This window comes from Ciconia boyciana, chromosome 9 (genome assembly GCF_034638445.1).
Source record: "Ciconia boyciana chromosome 9, ASM3463844v1, whole genome shotgun sequence".
In the NCBI taxonomy this organism is placed as follows: Eukaryota; Metazoa; Chordata; class Aves; order Ciconiiformes; family Ciconiidae; genus Ciconia; species Ciconia boyciana.
The window spans coordinates 1,774,266-1,794,380 of record NC_132942.1 but is presented as its reverse complement, the minus strand read 5'-3'; the positions used below and the strand labels follow the sequence as shown (position 1 = coordinate 1,794,380).

At 45.8% G+C, this 20,115-nt stretch overlaps 1 protein-coding gene across 2 annotated transcripts; it reads left to right on the top strand.

Moving 5' to 3' along the window:
- Window positions 1-130: 130 nt before the first annotated feature.
- Window positions 131-19,148, top strand: NDFIP1 (Nedd4 family interacting protein 1). Of its 2 annotated transcripts, none has more exons than XM_072873636.1 (8): window positions 131-335; window positions 10,414-10,501; window positions 11,686-11,816; window positions 12,783-12,870; window positions 13,045-13,169; window positions 15,053-15,119; window positions 15,732-15,837; window positions 18,156-19,148. In XM_072873636.1, exons 1-7 carry the CDS (start codon window positions 291-293, stop codon window positions 15,833-15,835), a joined length of 648 nt encoding a protein of 215 aa, XP_072729737.1. In that variant the 5' UTR covers window positions 131-290; the 3' UTR covers window positions 15,836-15,837; window positions 18,156-19,148. The 2 variants fall into 2 exon arrangements, with proteins under 2 accessions (XP_072729737.1, XP_072729736.1); XM_072873635.1 differs by lacking the exon at window positions 131-335 and adding an exon at window positions 4,264-4,411.
- Window positions 19,149-20,115: the final 967 nt, after the last annotated feature.

The following is a 20,115-nucleotide window of genomic DNA, read 5'->3' as shown; positions in this document are numbered from 1 at the left end:
GCCGGCCCGGGGCGACCCCGCCGCCGAGCGCTGCCCTCGGCCCCGGGGCGGCTCTCGCTGCCGGCAGGACGCGGGCCCTGGCCCGTCCCCGCGGGCGGGCGGGGCGGGAGGCGGGCGCGACCGAGCGTGACGGGCGGAGGGCGGGAGCGGAGCCCGCAGCGAGGAGCGACCCGGCTGCCGCCGCCTCCGCCTCCGCAGCGCCCGTCGGGAGGCGGCCGGGCAGCGCCGCCGCCGCCGAGCCCCCCGCGCCCCGCCGCCCGCTCGCCCTCGTCCCCGCCCCACCGAGCGCCATGGCGGCCGCGGCCGCCGAGCCCAGCAGCGGCCGGTACCAGCAGGTGAGGGGAGGGATGGAGGGAGGGCGGGCACGCGAGCGCCGCGGCTCCGTAGGCCGCGCCGGGGAGGACGGAGCCCGGGGCCGGGCGGGGACCCGCTGCCGCCCCCCGCGCTGTGGGGCCGGGGGCGCTGCTGCCGCCGCCTCCCCCCGCGGCCGTGCCCCGGGGGGCCGGGCGGCGCCTCAGCCCTGCCCCGAGGCCGGGCGGCTCCCGGGGCGGTGGGGCCGGCCCGGGCCCGGGCCTGGGCCGGGCCCGCGGGCGCGGCGGCCGCCGTCCCGCTGCGGGGAAAGGGGGAGAGCGGGGCGGCGACCGGGCCCGCGGCCTCCGGCGGCAGCGGCGCCCGGGACGGAGGTCTCGGGCGCCCGCTGAGGCGCGGCGGGGCCCGCCGGCGGCCGGGCCGCGCTCGGGCTGCGGAGCGGTTCCCCGCCTGCTGCGGGGCCGCCCTGCCCCGGGCCTCTCCCCGGGCGTCTGCCCGCTGCCGGGGCCGGCCTCGGCGCGGAGCGGCAGGCAGAGCGCGGCGGAGGGGCGGGAGCGACCTTGCGCGCAGGGCGCTGTCCCCGCCGGGCGTGTTCGTCTCCGGCCCCCCGCGATGCCGCAGGGACGCTCCGCGGCGTCTCGGTTCCAGCCCGCAGGTCAGCGAACTTGGCGTGGGCTCTTCCGAAGAGCGAACTTGTTCTGCGTTGTCTTGAGATGAGCGTTAATTGGGTTTCATCTTGTACGTGTGGTCCCCTCTGGCTCAGATCGAAATCCCCGTAGGCCAGAGACTGTCCTTAAAGAGTCCTTCGTAAATTTGGGGTTGTTCTTCCTTCCCTGCCTCCTGAAGGGGAGGAGGTGTTTTGTCAGGAGTACCAGCCTCACGGAAAGGCTTCAGGGTCGGTTGGGCCCCGCTGTGTGACCCAGCTCCTGCTCACGCGCGTTTCTGACGTGCAGACGTGGAGACTTCGTTACTTAAAGCAAGGGAGAGAAATCCCTCGGGACAGTCCACGATACTCTCCTGCTTAACCGGGTTTCTTATGAGAAATCACTGCGTTATGACTTTGCCTTGGTAGCCTTTTCAGCGTGGGTAGGCTCTCTCTCTTCAGAGTATGAGATGCGCCTCCCCATTGGGATGGGATATTAGTCTCATCGTGACAGCTGGAGATCTCTGGTTTTTACGTACTAGAAATGTAAAAGTTAAGTAAAACTTAGGCTTTTTTTTTCGTTCTGTGCAAAACAGATGTGTTCACTTATGAAGACAGATCTCTTTACTGCTCTTCTCGGAAATGGTAGGTACAGATAATTGGGTCTCTTTGCTAATCGCCTTTCCCATCAGAGTCCTGCCGTTGGCGTTGACCCTGACAAACGTCTTCACAAATGTCTTTTACAAAGGGATCTAGCTTTGTGTCCCATCACCTTGAGCCCGTGCAGATAGGTGACAAAATGTGCTGAAGGACACTCTTGCGTTGCTCTTCACTGACTCCGTACCTGACCGATAAGCACGATCCTGGTTTCCTTAAAGAGAAATGTGTAAAGCTGTCGTTTCGCCAGATCCTGCTAGCACGTCCGACAGACACACAGCAGACACGGCTATTGCTGTAGAGCATAACTGCGTGGTACTGCAGAGATTAGGGAGGCAGGCTGTGCCCCAGAGGATTTATACTGCTAAAGACAAACAGATAATGGAGGCCTCGTGAAACGACTGGTGTAACTGGAGTGCAGAATCAGCAACTCGTGTATAAATATATCTACTTTTGTGTAGCTGCTTAGAAATGGCTTTTTTTTCCTTGCTCTCTGCCAGAACCCTGGTATTCACATGGTTGTAAAGTGTGTTATTGCTGAACTGGTTCCTAATGCTCGTGTTGCTCCAAAAAACCCTGCAAGCTGTGGAACTAAAGATGCAGAGTTGGTATTTAGATGAAGAGGAGATGAGAGGGTGGGAGAGTCTCCCTAGCATTGAATGTGTCAATTTTTTTTCCACGCATTGAAACTTATTGTATGTGTGAATGTACAATTAATGAACATACCATGTGCCAACGAAGAAAGACTTGCAGTGAATTGATAACTATAAGGGCTAGAGCTGAACACAGGATCCAGTAAGGAGTGGTAGCCTGTAGAAATTCAGAACAAGCTCATTTAATCTTTAAGTTACTGGATTATGAGGCAGTGGAGGAGAACTGAGAATTTTAAAACTTGGTAATTTGTTTTTTGGGGGGGGGGGGGAGAGGGGTGATGCGTTAGTGGAGTTTGTCACCTAACTAGCAGTTCCTGTACAGCTAAATGTGATATACCATCCCAGCGTACCAGGGTCGTGTAACCCCGGCTCCTGGGAGTGTTACTGGTGCATTGACCTGCGTGTGGGAGCAGCGCTGTTGAGGTGTGGGCACTATTTGATCGAGTGAAATATTTGTAGGATTCCCTGAGTGTGTGTATTTTCAGGAAAAAAAAAAAAAGGTGATGGTTAATGAGGATAGTCTGAGGACACCAGAGGTTGATAACTGAGTTTGAAACCTGTGTGTTTCTTCTTCCGCCCTGTTCCTCAGCCCGTGCTGCCCTGCAGATGGGGGGGGTGGTGGGCCGTGCACCCCCGGCAGCCTCCTTCATGCAAACTCACAACCTGTGTCCGTTCACTGATACGTGCAGCGTTAAAGGGATGTACAATGGCATATGGTTTATTTTCTAAAGCTAACTTTCTAGCCCCTGTGCTTTGTTCAGGCATTAGATAATCCGATAAAAAATAGCCTGCGATGACGCCTTTGGATGATGTGGCAGTCTGATCTAATATACTGAGGAAGTGCAGCTTGGTGGAGAATGTAGCTAAAACTCCAGAAGCAGGATCTCGGCTTCCCCCGGCCCCTCTCTGTCGGGAGCACGGGCTGGGGCAGCGTGTGGGAGCCGGGCAGGGTGAGCGGGGCAGACCGCCGGTTTTGGGTCCTCCTCTGCAGGCTGGGTGACGGGGCTGTGCTTGTTGAAGTGGGAATGGGCGATGTTTGGGAGGAAGGAAGGCTGCAGCACACCCTGGTATCATTATTCTTGGGCAGTGCTGTGTCCCAAAAGGGGACACTGGGAGGCTGTTGTGGTTTAGACTTGCCTTTGGGAAAGTTATACAGGGGTGGTGTTACGATTAGGCGGCTTAAGGCCTTTTGGGTATAACCCCTGGATTGTGAGTTCAATGGCAGAACTGTATTTCGTCCTTAGAATAGAAACTAGCCTCCGTTCTGGAAAAAATAGCCAGGCTTTTCATAGGTTTATTTACACCGTATGTTAACTGAAGCATGCTTTTTACTTGAGGCATTTGAAAATATATGTGATGTATATGAGTGATGTAAACCCACTGAGAAAATGGTGGGTGTGTTAAATAATGAAGACACATTCCTTTTTAAGTGATATTTCTTCCCGTTCCACTTGTTGAAGGCTACATGGATCGTGAATAATTTTGTAAGGGGAGGTGTCTACGGGAAACATAAGGAAGAAAGATTTTTCCATTTGTTTGGTTTTCTTTCAGTGAAATTGTAGAAGAAATATGTTGCTGAAGATACAGTTTAAATCCATGAAGGACCACAGTGCTTACTTAATATCTGGGAAGGCTGGAGTGAAACAGGGAGGCAGATGTGAGTTGTCACCTTGTGCGTACCTCAAGCTTGTATTTAATTTTTCCGTTGAAATGGGCATGCAGATTGAAACTAAAAGATGAGAATATACCATATATTTTAATGTCAGCAGTTAGAATTAGTGATGTCAGTGGCTATTCGTTTCCTTGGTGTGGCACTGTACTGTGCAGAAGATGTGTGTGCTAAAGATACATGCGACTGATAAGAACACTAGGGAAATTTCCAGGGTAGGTTGTTTTCACATTTTTTTCTTTTTTTGTGTAAGTAGAATAGGAGGTGTCCTATTTTACTTACACAAAAGATTTAAAAAAAAGTTGCGGAGTAAAGTCACGTCTCTTGCACAGCCACCACTGCTACGTTCTGCTGCAGCCGATGGGGGCCACGCGCTTTGGTTGAAGCTGCCCGATGTCCAGCCCAGTCTGTGTCCAGGTGACTGGAGTCTCACTGTGTTGTTCTGAAACACCTGCTTCTGTAGGCAACGCTACCTGTCAGGTGAGTTTGCAAGGGTTTGGTGTTCTCGTGTGAAAAAGGTGTTATAGAATGAAAATAGATTCCATCTCTAAAACTCAAAGGAGTTGGGAAATGCTTGAAACAGTCGTAGTCCAGTATCATCGTGTAGCTTGTGTAACAGCAGGGAATAGCCTTGCATGCAAACTTTAAGAAAAAATATTATCTCGGGTGTCAGGGTTGTGTTGGACTCTTACTTGGGCTTCTTTGGTGACTTTTCTCTCATCACTGAAATTCAGTGGGGCTCAGTAACCCCGTCTGGGAAGCAGATGTAGGAACAGTCTCTCAGGCCTTCGGGTTGTTAGGTGGCTCACAGGAGATGTGGTACCTCTTTATGTGGGCTTGGCATCGCATCTTAAAAGGAGCCATACCGAAAGCAAGTAGCAAAAGTTTTGTGTATGTGAATTCTGATTCTTTGTCATTGAGACTAATAAGAAAAATTCAATATTAAGATGTATCCATTCATTCTGTTTCTGCCTCTTTTTGTGAGATATCCAAATTTGATACATGGTGGCACAATGGCATTTTTTTTTCATTGAAGATATTTAACATTCTTCATATGACAATTAAAAAAAAGTGATATTTTAAAATATTGAAAAGATCTGGAATTCTTTCTGTGATGTCATTCTGCGATGTGTTTTCTGGACATTAGTCCAGAAAAAAGGTTAATGTGATCCTAAATATTACGGTAAGGCCTTAGGCTTTGTTAAGTGTTTGAAATTTAATTACAGCTATCTGAGATTAAAACCTACTTCTTCCGTACTAAGACCTTGAACACTCAAACCTAAGGACAGTCTGTAGGCACAGGTTTGTGCTGGCCCAAGTGCTTATTTACAGTCTAGCCAGACCAGTATAATTCTCTGTTTGAACAGAGGCGAGGGAATTAGGTCAGCGTCTTTCCCAGGACTGAGGTGCATTTCCATGTTGTCAGGCCGTTAACTGCAGTGAGTCAGTGAAGAACAACGTCCTCGTGAGCCCAGGCTGTGTTTTGATGGACATAAAAGACGTTTTGATTTGTGGTTTTTACCTTGGTAGCTGGGAGGGTGGTTGCAAACGTACCCTTCAGGTGGATGCTCCCGTGGGTTTCTGGACCTGGCCCCGTGCATCCCGCTGCGTGGGTGCAGCTGTGTGCTTGCTGCGTGGCAGGGACCCGGTCCAGCTGGGAAAGGAAAAGCATTTTTGGGGAGGGGGAGCAGAGGCAGAGTTTTCAGTCCTTTCTTAAAATGAAGGAGTAGCTCAGGTTGGCAGAGACCCTCGGGAGGTCGCTCCCCAGAGCTGGGCTGTGCTCAGGTTCCCCGGTGTGAGGCTTGGGCAGGAGCATCAGCATCTCCCGACGCAGGGAGAAGCCAGAGGGAGGGTTTGCTTGGACAGCCCGACTGCCGAGCGTGCCGCCTGAGAGCCGCGCAGCACCCGCCGTGCCGTGCCTGAGCACAGGTAGCTGGGGTAGACGCGCTGTTCAGGGCTGTCACTCTCCTTCAGTTAAATGAACTGGAAGTGCCTACGGGAGAAAACAGTTATTTGCTCATCAAGGAGAAGGCTGATGCACGTGGGTTGACTTGTCTAATAGCTTATCATGATTCCTGCTGATTAATAAGCTGATTTTAAGTGATAGGAATCTGCAACAGCATTGGGCAACAGTCAGGATTTCAAATCAGGGTACAATTAAAGTGAAGCGTAAGTCAATAAAAATAATTCTCATCTCCTTCACAGTTGGCAGAAACTTTCATTTGCTTTCAAAAGGCCAAAGGTATGGGAAGGAGAAAAGTAAGGGGTGTTGCAATGGGAGTGAAACGTAACCTTCCTGTGGGCAGGCTGTTGCCTTGCTGGAGTACTCTCAAATTTAGTAGTGATACACTTTTTTTTTTTTTTTTTTTTAACGTTTGGCTTGCAAAGGTTATGATTTCATTGTTCTGAAAAAATCAATCCTGTCACCCATTGATTCTCATTCTGTCATTAGCTTAAATATCTGCCTTCTGAAATCTCACAGAAACCATAGTAGCAACAAAAATGAGATCTGATTAGGGTTATCTTCATTCTAGGATACCTCTGGGATTTCTGTGTGGTTCTACCTTGTTTGCTAGAACATAAAATAAGAACTGAAATGCAGTAAACGTTTGTGATATACTGCTGAGTTAATATATTACCGATGATGTATTGCCAAGTTGAAGCTTGTAGTAATCCTGATTCAGTTATAAAGAATATTTGCATGTGGCCTAAGGACTTGGGGTGAGGGGAGGCTAAAAATAAAGATCCAAAACTGTGTCAGCAGCCCATGTGCTAAGCTTAGAAAATTTGGAAGAATTAACAAATACATTTATTGGAAGTGCCTTCTTCAAAGTTTATGTGGAAATATTTCAAAAGATTTTGTAAGTTTTGAACTTTAATGCTACTGTGCTGTGTGTGTGTACACGTGATGTGTCTCAAGCAGGGGGAAGTGGCAGACAGAGGCGATGTCTTGTTCGGAGCCAAGCTTCTCACGGCATTTTTTGGAAAATAAATGTCCCTGGGTCTTATCCCATTCCGTCAGGCAACTCTCTGTTGTTTTAGCAATCCGGTGAAAAAATCACAGCCAAACTCTTCTTTCAGTAACTGCATGCATTGCTGTAAAGCCTGTCTATTTTTTAATGCCACAAATACAAGAGTCATGCTTCAAAAGCTAAAATCCACCAGTGACTCAAGGAAAGAATACCCCCCAGCCTCAGCAAAACAGACTTCAGCCAAATGCTGCTTCAGCCAGGTTCTCCGGGTGCCGAAGGCTCTGGGCAGCGGCCCAGGGGAATCGCCGCCGGCCGAGGAGCGCAGCCTTCCTCTCCTCGTGGTGCGGACGGTGCTGCGCAAGGCGGATGGAGCACGCAGGCGAGGGCAGCGCTGGGCCCTGCCAGACCTGATGACTCATTCTTCCTGTCACATGAACCCTTACTGCTTTGCTAACAAGCACTTAGTTGAATTTTAGATGCCTGGAATCATTAAAAAGGCTGGAAGGCATTTGTGTACCTTGTCCATTAGAAGAAAAATCTGTTTTCTATAACTGTATGCCTCCTACAGCCTCTAGCTCGACTTTAAAAAGTAACTCTGTTTTTTGTGTCGTTGCCTGAATTGTAATGGTTTGAAGCTAGCAGTAAGTTCAGCTTGCTTTCTCCCACATGAGCTAGTTGTAAGAATATGTATTTCTTTTCACTATTGAAAGAAGAACCTTGTAAGAATTCCAGTGGTAGGAATTAATATTACACTCAACTATCTGTGTCCTCTTTTGTTTCATCTCTTGCAGCGCTGTCACATCTAGTGCTTTCCTTTCCCCCTCCTTGGTGGTTGTACTTTCAGGTTGTATATGTCTTCTTTCTTAGGAACATCAGGGTTTTAATTTCTGCCATCCCCTCACTGGGAGAGCAGGTAATGCAGGGCACGTGGTATCCCTAGTGTGTCGGAGCCTTTCCTCCATCGTTAATAGACTAGGTCTTGTACAGGCAGAAGGAAAAAAGGGAAGAAGCGTTGAATTTTCATGGACAGACTGAAACCAAGCATGGTAGAGCATTTTCTGAGAATTCATAGACTACAGAGCTGGGAGAGACTGAATCGACTAGTTTGATTCTCTGCATTTTACGGGATTATCCCTCAGGTTGCCCCTCTCGTGCTGTGTGCAGGCTGCTCTTGAATTTCCACAGCAGCGCTCTCTCTTTTTAAAATTTTGTTGTAAAGCTTATTTTAATAGGCAATTACTTCACAAGTTAGTTTGCATTTTCTTCTAATGACTGAACTCCATGGGGTTTATAAAATCCGGCATTTTTGTTTCTTGGTAAGGGCTCATGCTGAGTTCGCTGGTTTGAAAAAGATGAAGATGCGTTGCTGTTGTAGGAGTTGCTGCAGCTTATTGCCTTAATTGCTTGGCGCCCTGGGGCTAATTAAAGCTGTGGCCATCGAGGCAGGTACCTGCCACCTCCGCCCTGCGTACCCCACGGCCTCACTCCTGGGGCATAGGAAGGGATTGATTTGGTGTGGATTCGCTCTGGCCGGGGGCCAGCGTTTTAGATGTCTCCTGCTGACAGCCACAGCATCTGTGCTAAGAGGTGCTCTTGGTGTAATACAGATTAAATTTTCATCCGGATCACTTAAGTAATTTCTCCGCCTTCAAGGAAGTGGCTCAGCTTTGTGCCATGTGGGGAGTTCTTACGCAGAAAGCTTGGCGCTGACCAGCTCCCTCTTTTTCCACTTCTCCTGTCTAGAAGATGTGAATGGGGAGAGGATGGAGGCTCGCTGTTAGAGTAGCAAGGTGATTTTCAGCTGATGGTGAAACAGAGTCCTGTTTCTGTGACGGTCTGTTGTTTTGGTACAGCTGGAGTGGGTGGCAGTGCTGCTGAATTTTTTCCAGTGCTTCCCAGTGTCATTTCTTCCCTTTCCCCCTCTTGGCTGACCCCTCGGACCTGCCAGCAGAACTGCTCGTCATTGAAACCTCGCTAGGTTAAACTCCTTTAACAGCAGGTGTGTTTAAAATCTTTCTGACATGACTGGCGGAGGGAGCTGTGCTGGCAGGGTGGGGAGGACGGCAGCCTCTGCGCCGAGGAGGTGGAAAGCCACGGGGACGCCGTGTCTGGCCGCAGCGCAGTGAACCACTGACTCGCAGTTACTCGTGCGGTGCGTGCTCGCGGTTGTGCAGCTGACGGAGGTGTGCAGCTGTCCGGTTAATGGCAGAGAAAATAAAACGATCCACGCTCTTCTCAGCAAGCTTGTCGGACTCGGATGTCTCACAGTTCAGACATGCGGCTGTGGTTTGGACGCAAACGTCCAATGAATTGCACTTAAAACATCGGAAAAAGTTTTGGCTTTGACTTTCACAGAGGACATGGATGTAGTCTGATCTTTGATCTTAGGCAGCAAAAGGAGTAAAAACGTAAGATGCAGAATGGTTATGTATAAGACGACCTTCATTTAGAAGTGAGCTGTTTTTTTTTTTTTCCTTTCCTGATAAGACATACAAGTAAAATAAGAACATATCCCTCCACCTCCCCTGCATTAAATGCTTGGGAAGGACTTGAATGGCAACATGTCTCTCCGAAGAAAAGAGGGCAAAATGTCACGGATGGCCTCAAGAGTATTAGCAGGGGTGTGCAGGAGGGGCAGTTCAAGGAGACGTTAAGGAAGACGGAGCAGGGTTGCTGTTGTTCAGTGGCGATTACAAAACAGGGTAGTACCTCTCTGTTCAGGCATGCGGTTCAGTCCCAAGGTGCTTTTTTGAAATGAGCTGTCTTTCTGCATAAAACCTCGGTTTCTTTGTTGATGAGATGATGAGAAATGGAAAGAAGAAAAAAAAAAATTAGATGGCAGCTGATTTGTAAATTCCTTTCTGGTGCGTTCTGCTTTGAACGCTTCTGGCCTGGTATTGTCAGCTTCTCTGCTCAAAGCCTGCGTTTGCGTACCTGCTTCATGCAAGTGACACTGTATATTTGATAAGCTGTACGGTTATTTATACAGAGCCTGTGGGAAGCACAGTGCACAAAATAAACTGTCTCCTTTTCAGTCATACAGTGTGAAAGGTTGAAAGGAAATGGCAAGATTCATACTTAAATGTATCATTATGTAATGTATCCATGAAAAAAACCCTTCCTTCGCAAAGCCACAGGCAGCAGTGGAGTCTTTTGTTGGGTATCTCCTGCTATTTCCTCGACTAAAACAGATGCAACTGCAGCTCCTAAGCAGTGTGAGCTGGGGAAGTGCCAGGGAAGTGGAAAGGTACTGGAAAGATGTATGCTGTGCTTTGTCAAAGTCCAGGTGTGCGAGGCTACGATTTAAAACCACATTAAAACTGAGATGGCAAATTGATCATTTCAAGTAGGAGTGCTTCGGAGGGAAGCTGCGCCGCTGCTCGAATGTCCCATGGTGCCGTAGAACAGTCGTCTTCCAGAAGAGTCTGTAGTGTGCAATTAAAACCACAGGGGTAATGGCACGGAACTTGAGAAACCCCGTTAACCTCTCTTGTGTGGGGGTCTGTTCAGCTGCAGAATGAAGAGGAGCCAGGTGAGACTGCACCAGTGGTGAATGATGCCCCTCCGCCTTACAGCAGCATTTCTGCGGAGAATACAGGTAAATTTAACTGAAAGGAAGTAGCTGGGTTTCCTCTGTTGTTCTTTCTTACCTCCTTAATTGTTCTCCTTATTGACGGATGGCATTGCAGCATCCTTACTAAGGCTGCAAAGGATCAGAATTGATCCAAAGAGACTATTGTTACTTGTGGTTTAGAAGATGCATTTTGGCTACATTCATCTGATGTCATCCCATCAAGTGGTGTTCAAGTTACATTTCACAGTGTTCTTAGTAGATTGAAGACAGTTAAAATCAAAGTGCTATAAGGATTTGTGGTTCCCCTCGCATTATTTGGCATTTGGATGATGCTGTGCTCCTTCCAAAAAGTACTTGTTACTTAAAAGGGATTAAAGAATTCACTCTTCCTGCAGTTTTCAATAAATAAGGACTTGGTCATAAGGGTTATACTTCCAAGTCATCACACTGTCATGTACCTCGCTAATAGCTTTTAGCAAAACAGCTTGTTTTGTGTTGTTTATGTATCAGAGTGTTTTGGTTTAGGTAAATCTTCTCATTTTTTTCCCTCCAGAACTTTCATAGTCAATTGTTCAGATAAGATTGGTGAATCAAATGCAACATACTGTCAGTCTCTCAAACAGCCAGCCACCTTTGGATAGAAGTCTGAATACTGTGTTTCTCAAGCTACCTGTTGAGTGTCCTGCCTTGGCACGCTAACCGTAAAGATGTCCCGATAGTTCTGGTTCCTTAGTGTGCCTCTATGGCTGGGGCTCAGAAATGCTATGTTTGATTTTTGTTCCAATCCCTTTCCCCTCCATCAGAAAACAATTTGGAGTCTCTGTGGAAAAACTGGTCACCAGTGGCCTGAGGCTTGCAGTGATCCTTCTTTGACTCACTCAAACCGCTTGGGCTTGAAAATATGACTACTTCTGTTTATTGAAGTCAGGAGAGACACAGCATGCATCACTGTTTTAAAAATAAGTACAGCCAGGCATGCTGAAGTAGTGCTCTGCGTGTTACTTTATATTAGATAAGGTGCTCCTGTGTTTTTCACTTTCTGTTTTGGGATGGCAAGAGGCCCGAAGGGTGGGGAGGGGACAGGAGGGGCAGGCGTCAGCAGCCTGGGATACTGGGGTCTTTTGAAGTCATCTGAAGCCCTTCTCATTCCCAACATGGTGTTCTTAAAGAACTGGCAAGTTACCTTCTATATAACTTTTTGTTTGCAGCTTATTTTGACTACAAGGATGAGTCAGGATTTCCTAAGCCTCCATCTTACAACGTGGCCACAACACTGCCTAGTTATGATGAGGCAGAGAGAACCAAGGCTGAAGCCACGATTCCCTTGGTTCCTGGCAGGGTGAGTACGCTTGGCAGGCTGGCAGGCTGGCCTTCGCATTTCTTCTGTAGAATTTCTAGTTTAACTCCTGCCGATAAAGTGTCATGACTTTTTCTTTTTTTTTTTTTAAGCTTTCTGGGGTGGTGGTACTGCACACTCCCAAGAGTTCTGTGGCTAATTTTGTTGTTGTTGGTTTTTTTTTTTTTTTTTAATTTTCCTCTGGGCGGCTATGATGATATAAGACATCTCGGTAATGCCAGCATGTGCTAACCAGATTAGTTTGGCAAGCTGACAGAGGAACTGTACTGTATCCATGTGCACTGTGACTGTTTGTTTTGTTTTTTTTTTAAAAAGATTTAGGATTAATTGTTCAGCCATCTAGCATATCTACCCTTGATACTCCTGCTGCTTACGTAGTTGACTTTTCCAGAGGTCAGAGTAGCTGATACAAGAATGATAAAACCATTCTGTCAGACTAATTTTTTTTTTTAATTTCTTCTTGTTTTTTCAACATTATCTCTTGTTCAGCCTCTTCCTTCACCCCTGCTAGCATTAGATGTCCACTGCTTGTTATACTTCTTCATAGAAGCCAAATTTGTTGCTGAGATGATAAGTTTAATTTTTTTTATGAGTAGGGGGATTCTTTACAGAGGGAGCCAGAACATGCCCAATCTTGACTATCTTAAAAAAAAATAAGATACTGCTAGTGACTTAATCTTTCATGCCCTGCATCGTCTCAGGATGAGAAGCGTGAATTTTTCCTGCTTGCATTTATAGCCTTTTGAGATTTAGGATTCCAGCCCCCACACCACGGGGGGCTTTCCTTAAATGTAAACGAAGTATTTTGTATCCCTCCATTGTACACTGCTTTTTGAGGGCTATACAATTTGCTGGCCCTTTCTTGAAGAGCCACATGCAGAATTGGGATTGCCGTATGGACCGGAACGACTTAAATCTACCCACGTCTTGTCTCCCTTTGACTTGCAGGATGACGACTTTGTGACACGGGATGACTTTGATGACACCGACCAGCTGAGGATAGGAAATGATGGCATTTTCATGCTAACTTTCTTCAGTAAGTACACGATGGAACTTTTTTTCCAGGCAGCGACCCAAAATAGCTAGAGTTATTTTCACCCTTATGTTTATGTAGCACCAGGAAAAACCTGTGTGCAAGGGTTTCATGTTGTTTTTTTTTCCTTGGAATATAAAGAGGGCTTGACCTGCTGCTTTTCTCCTGCTTTCTCAGTGGCATTCCTCTTCAATTGGATTGGATTTTTCCTGTCTTTCTGTCTGACTACTTCAGCTGCAGGACGATATGGGGCCATTTCTGGGTTTGGTCTGTCTCTTATTAAGTGGATCCTTATTGTCAGGGTAAGTTGTGTGTGCACAAACACGTACATAGACACTGGTACTCTTTTTTTCCCTAGCTCATTTTTATCTCACTTATACTGAAGTTAGTTATAAATTTAGCTTTTTATAATGAAATAGATTTTGAGCCTCTTATTCACTGAGAACAGAGCTTTTTCATCATTCTGTCCTGTTTATATGGTGGAATTATTATTGTAAGAAAAGAGAAGAAAGATTGCACACCCAAGTATGGTGCTCTCTGACAGAGCCGCTGTACTGGATCAAAATGTGTTTGTGTGTTGAGCAGTAACAATGATCTGATCTTTGTAAAACATTTATCCAGATAAAGCAAGCCCTGCCCTCAGCATGGAGATGTTTCTCTCCAGTATGATGTTCCTTAGGTGCTCCTCTGAAAAAAAATAATTCTCTAAAATGTGGGATAACGGTGAGCACGACTGATGAGGAGAGAGAAATAGGGACTTGAAAATGAGGAGGAGTGAGGTTTGCTTTTCGCTGGAGGAAGAAGAGGCGGCCACCGCTTTGTCACATGGATGGGAGAAGGCCGCTGGTGCCCTCTGGTGTGACGTGCCTGCGGCACAAGCAGCAGGAGACCAGGGGGAAGCACGCTTTTCTCTTTTGTTTTATTTCTGTAAAAACTCCGGGCACATCCAGGCTGTTAAAACATCCACTGGGCTCCCCTCCGCCAGATCACACAGGGAGAGGAAGGGGGTGACTGATCAGAGCTGGTTTGTGTTGTGGGAACCTGGATGTCCCTGCTGGGCACAGACCTCTGCCTACAGAAGCGAGTAAGACTGACGTAGTATTTTTAAAACTTGGAAGGGGGGGGAAGAGAAACCTTTCTCGGGGCGGGGGGGAGAGGATATAGATGTGCTGATGCTGGAAGGAATGGAGGAAAAAAAAAAGTCAAACTATTTTTTGGAGTGACTGTGAGAAAATATCAGAAAAGCTTTATTTGGAGCCCATGAAAAGAAGGTGCCTGTGAAAATGGCACGCAGACATCTCAGGCCAAATTTTGAATTTCAAGCAAAAAAATCTCATTAGCTGTGCGTAAGTAGAAGTAGAGAGCATTTGTGGTAGGGCTGTCAATTCATACCTAATCTCTTTGGGCTAGAAATTGTAATTTGTAAATACAGCATCTGTTCACTTTTGCTGTAGAACGTTAAGATTTTGGGGGTCATCTTGTAACAGTGGTGTTAAGAACTGTTTGCTGGTTTAAGAGGTGTAACAGAAACAGGTGACCTTACCTGTGGATTTGATTTAACCTTTGATAACAAGCTTACCTTTTGTTAGGTTTTTAAACTTGAATAGAAAGAAAACAAAAAAATTATACTGTATTTACCACTGATATAGTGAACTTCAGTGCTCTAATAGTGTCGGTGTCTCTCATGCAATAGGCAGTAATTTTCCCGATAGAAAATCTTGTCAGAGGGTTCCACAGAGCTGGGATTTCTTTGTCAACTGTGCTTTTGTTTGCTATACTATCCAACCTTACAGTGTAATTAGCGTGATGCACTGCTGCAAACCTGGTCTTCCCTTTCAGAAACTGCAGCTGTGGTTTATAAGCATCAAAGACGTGAGGGAAAATACTCCTATTTGATCAGTAATGTCTTTCTGCTCCACTGATTGCAAGAGTTTACGGCTGGGTGTTGAATCTGTTCCATTCCCCTTGGTTAGAGTTCGTTTGACGTCTGCAGAACAACCTTAAATGCAAGTTTGTGGAGGTAGCTTGTTCCCTGCAGTCTGTGCAGCTGATGAAATGTAGCATTCTACAAGCTCTCTTGTATGCGGCAGGCTTGATCTGGTTCCCGCTGAAATTGGTGAGAATGGATTTGGGTTCAGAAACTGCCATGTGCTCTAACTTGTTTCTTTTTTTTGTTTGTTTTTAGTTCTCCACCTATTTTCCTGGTTACTTTGATGGCCAGTATTGGCTTTGGTGGGTCTTCCTGGTACTAGGTGAGTGTTTGTTCTGGGGGGAAGAGGGAATGCAGGCTTAAAACTCTGTAAAGTGCAATTAGGGCTTTTGTGAGCATAGCTTTACTGGCTGTTAAAATATGTGCGTATAGATGTAAAACCGGAATGTAACCCTCAGAGTACTACTCCTCTTACTGAATGCCTTCTACATTTTAAAGGTACACATAAACACTGTTCTTTTGTTGTCACTTCTTGGTGGCAGCATCCTATTTATCATCCAGAAGGAGTAAAGAAGAGAACAATGCTTGTCTTCATAGTAACTGAGGTTGTATCTGTTCTTATATCTTAAATGGAGGAGTGGGCTGTGCTCTTTCTTTTTTTTCTTTTTTTTTTTTCCTTCCTCCTTTGGAAGTAACTGGATCTCATTTGGAGTCAAAAGTTTTGTGATTGCCTAAGGAAAACTTGTTTTTGAGATTGCCTGAAATTGAAAGATTAGATGTCATTGATACAAAAAAAAATCTTGTATTAAATCAGCTATTGTGCATCCCAGCAACTTAGGTCCCTCCATCCTAGTAATGGTGAGTTGAACTGCTCCCTCTCTAATTGAAGAAGCAACACCTGTGCTAACTGGACAAATGTGTTTCTTCCATCTAGGTTTTCTGCTGTTTCTCAGAGGATTTATTAATTATGCAAAGGTTAGGAAGATGCCAGATACTTTTTCCACTCTCCCCAGAACCAGAGTTCTCTTTATTTACTAAAGGTAAACTTTCTGCTTTTCTGAATTTGTTCTGTTTTGGTTTTAACTCTATTTAGTGACTCTCTTAGGCTAGACTTTGCTTTGCTTGAATATTTTTAGAACACAAGGCAGCAGAAAACAGTTGTTTCGTGGTATCCCATATGCAGCTCCTGTTTCTACAGAGTCCAGACTGACTTGGTGGGGAGCAGAGGAATACTTGACATTTCTTCCTGAGTTTTTGCTTTGAGAAATTGTATATTCGTTAGATTGCATAACTTGAATTGTAAGAACAAAATCTCTGCCCCTTGGTATTGCATTGTATTTGCGTCTTTCGGAATAAATAGCATGCCTGAAACACGTGGTACGTCCTAAACATGAGTAAAGGTCACAAACTGTTTTTAGAAGATTGTGCCAGTGTCTTTGGCTTACGTCCCAGAAAGAACAATTTGTCTGAATTTTGCGTGCTGATGGAATTTTCTGCCAAGTTCCCAAAGAAATTAAACTCTTGCACACCTTTGCTCTTTGAAGACCCCTCCCACATACTTGAACATACTGTCCTGCCTGAACATCTTTCAAAAACCTTAATGCCTAAAAGTCTTTCGCTTTCAGGCTGAACCTTAATGTTGCTGCCTTCTGAATGGGACTTTAAAGAAGGAGGCTTAAGTAGTTGAACCCTTCTAGCATAATTTCCTGCTTACAGCAGATAATGGCCTTGCGTTAACTGTCCCTCCCTGAGGGGAAGGAAATCCTGTAATAGGTTGCTTCCCAGATGGCGACTGCAACATGATGCTCCTTTAGACATATCGTAACGCTAGATTTCCCCAAGACAGGGTTGAAGCAATTGCAGCTGGGACAGTGGTATAAAGAAACCAGACAAACCCCAGCTTTAAATTGGGGGTAATTAAATTGCTCAGATTTTAAAACCGAGGCTTGATTTTCCAAATGCACTTTCCTTTTATTAGAAACTGCAAGTTGCGTAAGATTCTGCTTCGTTTCTGGTCTGTAATGAGAACACGCTACACAAAACGGGCATTGTGCAGTGTTTTCCAGCTCGAGTTTTCCACTGGTGATAGTGTGTAAAAATAGTTCAGTCAATTTATTTAAGTGTTTCAGTTCTGTTTAACAAAGTTATGGTTTATGACCTCCTCCAGGATTTGTAATATCCTCTCAGATTCCTGCTGAATCACCAGAGGGTTTATTTCCCCCAGTTGTACGGTCAGGTAGTGTGAGCGTTTAAGCGTCAGCTTTATCATCTGTGGTTTGTTCTCACTGAACAATTTTTTAAAATTTTGCTTCCTTACTGAAACTTAATTTTTCATTTATTAAAGGGAGGGTGTGGTTTCTTGTTGCACAGGCTTTTCCTATGTTTGGAATTTGAAGTTACAATTTTAGAGACCTTGCTTGACTCCTTGCTTGTGAGGATGGAGGTGTAGAGATTTTTTAAAATTTTTATTTGTTTGTTTGTTTACCTTTTGGTCATTTTAGAGCTTTCAAAGAGCACTCTCTCTTTTAGGTATATTGAGATAAATGTCCAGACTAATTTATAAATATTGCAACTTTGACACTTCCCCTGAAAATAAATCTTTAATCCTAAATTCTGAGCAGGGAAACCACAAAGGACTTGGATTTTCAGTGTATTATTGTTCTTAAGATTAGATTCCCTCTGTAGGGCGTAATGAAAAGGGCATGGGGAATGATCATTTTCATTTTGGAGCAGGGATAATTTTAGAAAATTCGGAGGGGAGGAGGAGAGGAGTAATTAGTGCAAACCAGAAAATAATAACTGATGAAACGAGTCTAATCGAAAGGTTGGTGTTTCCCACGCAGTCTGCGTGTGCTGGTGCTGGACGTTACCCTTGGCAGTGTCTCGGCAGAGCACTGAGCTGTAGGACAAGCGCAGGTGGCTTGTGTTGGATCTGGGGTTTAAAGAGCGTGGCTGGAGTAGAGAGTTTGTGAGAGCTGCTGCCTCTTTCATGCCAGAACACTTGATAGACAGATACAGGAGTCGTCATCATCCTGGGTGGACGCAGCAACTACAGGCCGAGTCAAATTTTGTTCTCACAGTGCAAATGCAGTGGAATTTCATCCACCTGTATGCTTTTACGCCAGTGTTTCTAAGAGCATTGTCTGATTTGGTGTCTCTTTTCCCCTAAGGAATTTTAACTCTTCAGAACTGTAAAATATGCACGAAACTACTGAGTGTTTTGCTAGAGTCGCGTCATTGTGTACTGAGATGCTTTATAAGCCTTTAGACATCCTGCACGCTTTGTGAACTACATCCTTCTGTTACCCAAAATAACAATCTAACTATAGTTGCAATATTCAATATCCTTCTCCGACAGATGTTTTCTGGCGAATGTCTTCCTGCGTTAGTGAATTCTCCCTCAAGAAGCAACAGGACACCTGCAGGAAGTGAATCAAGACTCTGGAGCAGAAGAAAAATTAATCACCTGCTTTAAAATAAATAAATAAAAGTAGTGTTGAGGAAAAAAAAAAAAGGAGAAGCATTTCTTTCTATTTGTTTCTAGGTGTAAAATTTTAATAATTAATGCAGAATTCTGTAATCATTGAATCATTAGTGGCTAATGTTTGAAAAAGCTATTGCAGTCGAGTCTGTGACGTGCTAATAAAGCCTTATATAGATAGTTTCTGTAGCGATTTCGGTAGCATGAGCCCTGCCCCGGAGCCAGCAGGGGCCAGGCTTGCTTTATTTCCTCCTCCGTCCTGGGAGCGGGTTTGGACTCTGGTCTGTCCTGCACAGCGTGCGGAACGCTGCCGGCCCGAAGGGATGACGGCAGGAGTGGAAGCGGTGGCATTGCCGCGGTCCCACCGCTGCTGCTCGCGTCCAGCAGCCCTGCGCTGGCTGTGGCTGAAGGGAGAGACGGGTCGGTGCGGTACAGATCCCCGAGGTGTAACTGGGAGAGCGTTATTCTGAAGGTGGCACAAGTATTAATTTTTTGAATAGCCTGTATTCTCAATGTTGTAGTATACTTTACTTTCGTACTACCTACTTTTTGGACTATATAGGGATTTTCACGGTACACATTGGTAGTGTAAAAATGAAAGGTCACGTTGCAACTTTGTATAAAAAATTACCTTGCAAAACGAAGGCCTTTTTTTTTTTTTTTCTTTGGCTTGGGACTTTTGAGACAATTCCTAACATACCTGTAATTCTTGCTTTTATAATTTGTGTTAGCAGAGACTATGATGCGTCATAAATGTAGATTTAATGTGCACTTTTGTGCTTTCTGCCAAGTGGTAATTCACTTTGGAGTTTTACGATGTTAAAACTGTAAATATAGCAGAACATTAATAAATGTCACTTATGTAGCAAATTTTCCTGTAGAGCAGTGTTTAATTTAGTTTCAATGCTTTACTGCACCTGGTTATTGATTACAAATGCAGATTATCTGTGGGAATTTCATTACTTTTCTGCAGAAGGTGTAACACAAATCTCCACTTCAAGGTGTCTGTCTTCCTTTTTGTAACCAGGTTTGCAAGCCCTGAGGCAGTCTTCAATGCCAGCCTGGCCGGTCAGGAAACGGTGGTTCCATACGGTTTTGGGGGTGCGTTGGGTTTTCTCGTGGTCTCACATATATAACTTCCCTGCCTCGTGAGACCGTTTCTTCGTGGTTTTGGTTCATGGCTGAACTTCTCAAGTGCGTAGTCCTCACAAACAAGCAGTGGGGCTGACAAAGACAGATGGAGGCTGCGCAGAGACTTCCTTCTTAAACAAGAATAAATGTACACAGAGAGAATTATTAAGTTTATCCTGCAAGGCAAAATCTGTAGCATTAGGGAACTCTGAATCACATTTGTCCAAACTTGGTAGATCAGCCTTGTGTTTACTCTCTTGGCATCTGGGCCTTATTTGGCCTTGTATATTCGGAGAATGGAATATTTGGCATTCCTGTTTCTCTTCATTCGGTGGCCTGAAGCTGCAGACACCTAGAGCTCAGTCATCCCTCTGCAGACAGCGGTTCGGGGAGCGCAGGGGAGGGACGTGCTGCCGAAAGCCGGTGGGTGACGGGGTCTGAAGAAACCCACGTCTGTGTGTGGCGTGGGTTAACACCGACTCCACGCTCAAATAATTATTTTGGGTCTGTGACAGCTCAGCTACTTTATACCACGTAAGTGGCAGGTCTGTGGTCAGCTGCAGTGACCAAATAAATACCTTGAGCCTCCCTGCCTGCGTTTTGTCAGCCAGGTTGTTTTCTCCTTCCAGCGTTGTAAACCTCTGAGCAGGTTCAGACAGGATTCAGACTTAATCTCCCAGAAACACATTTCATCTTTCGATTGGGG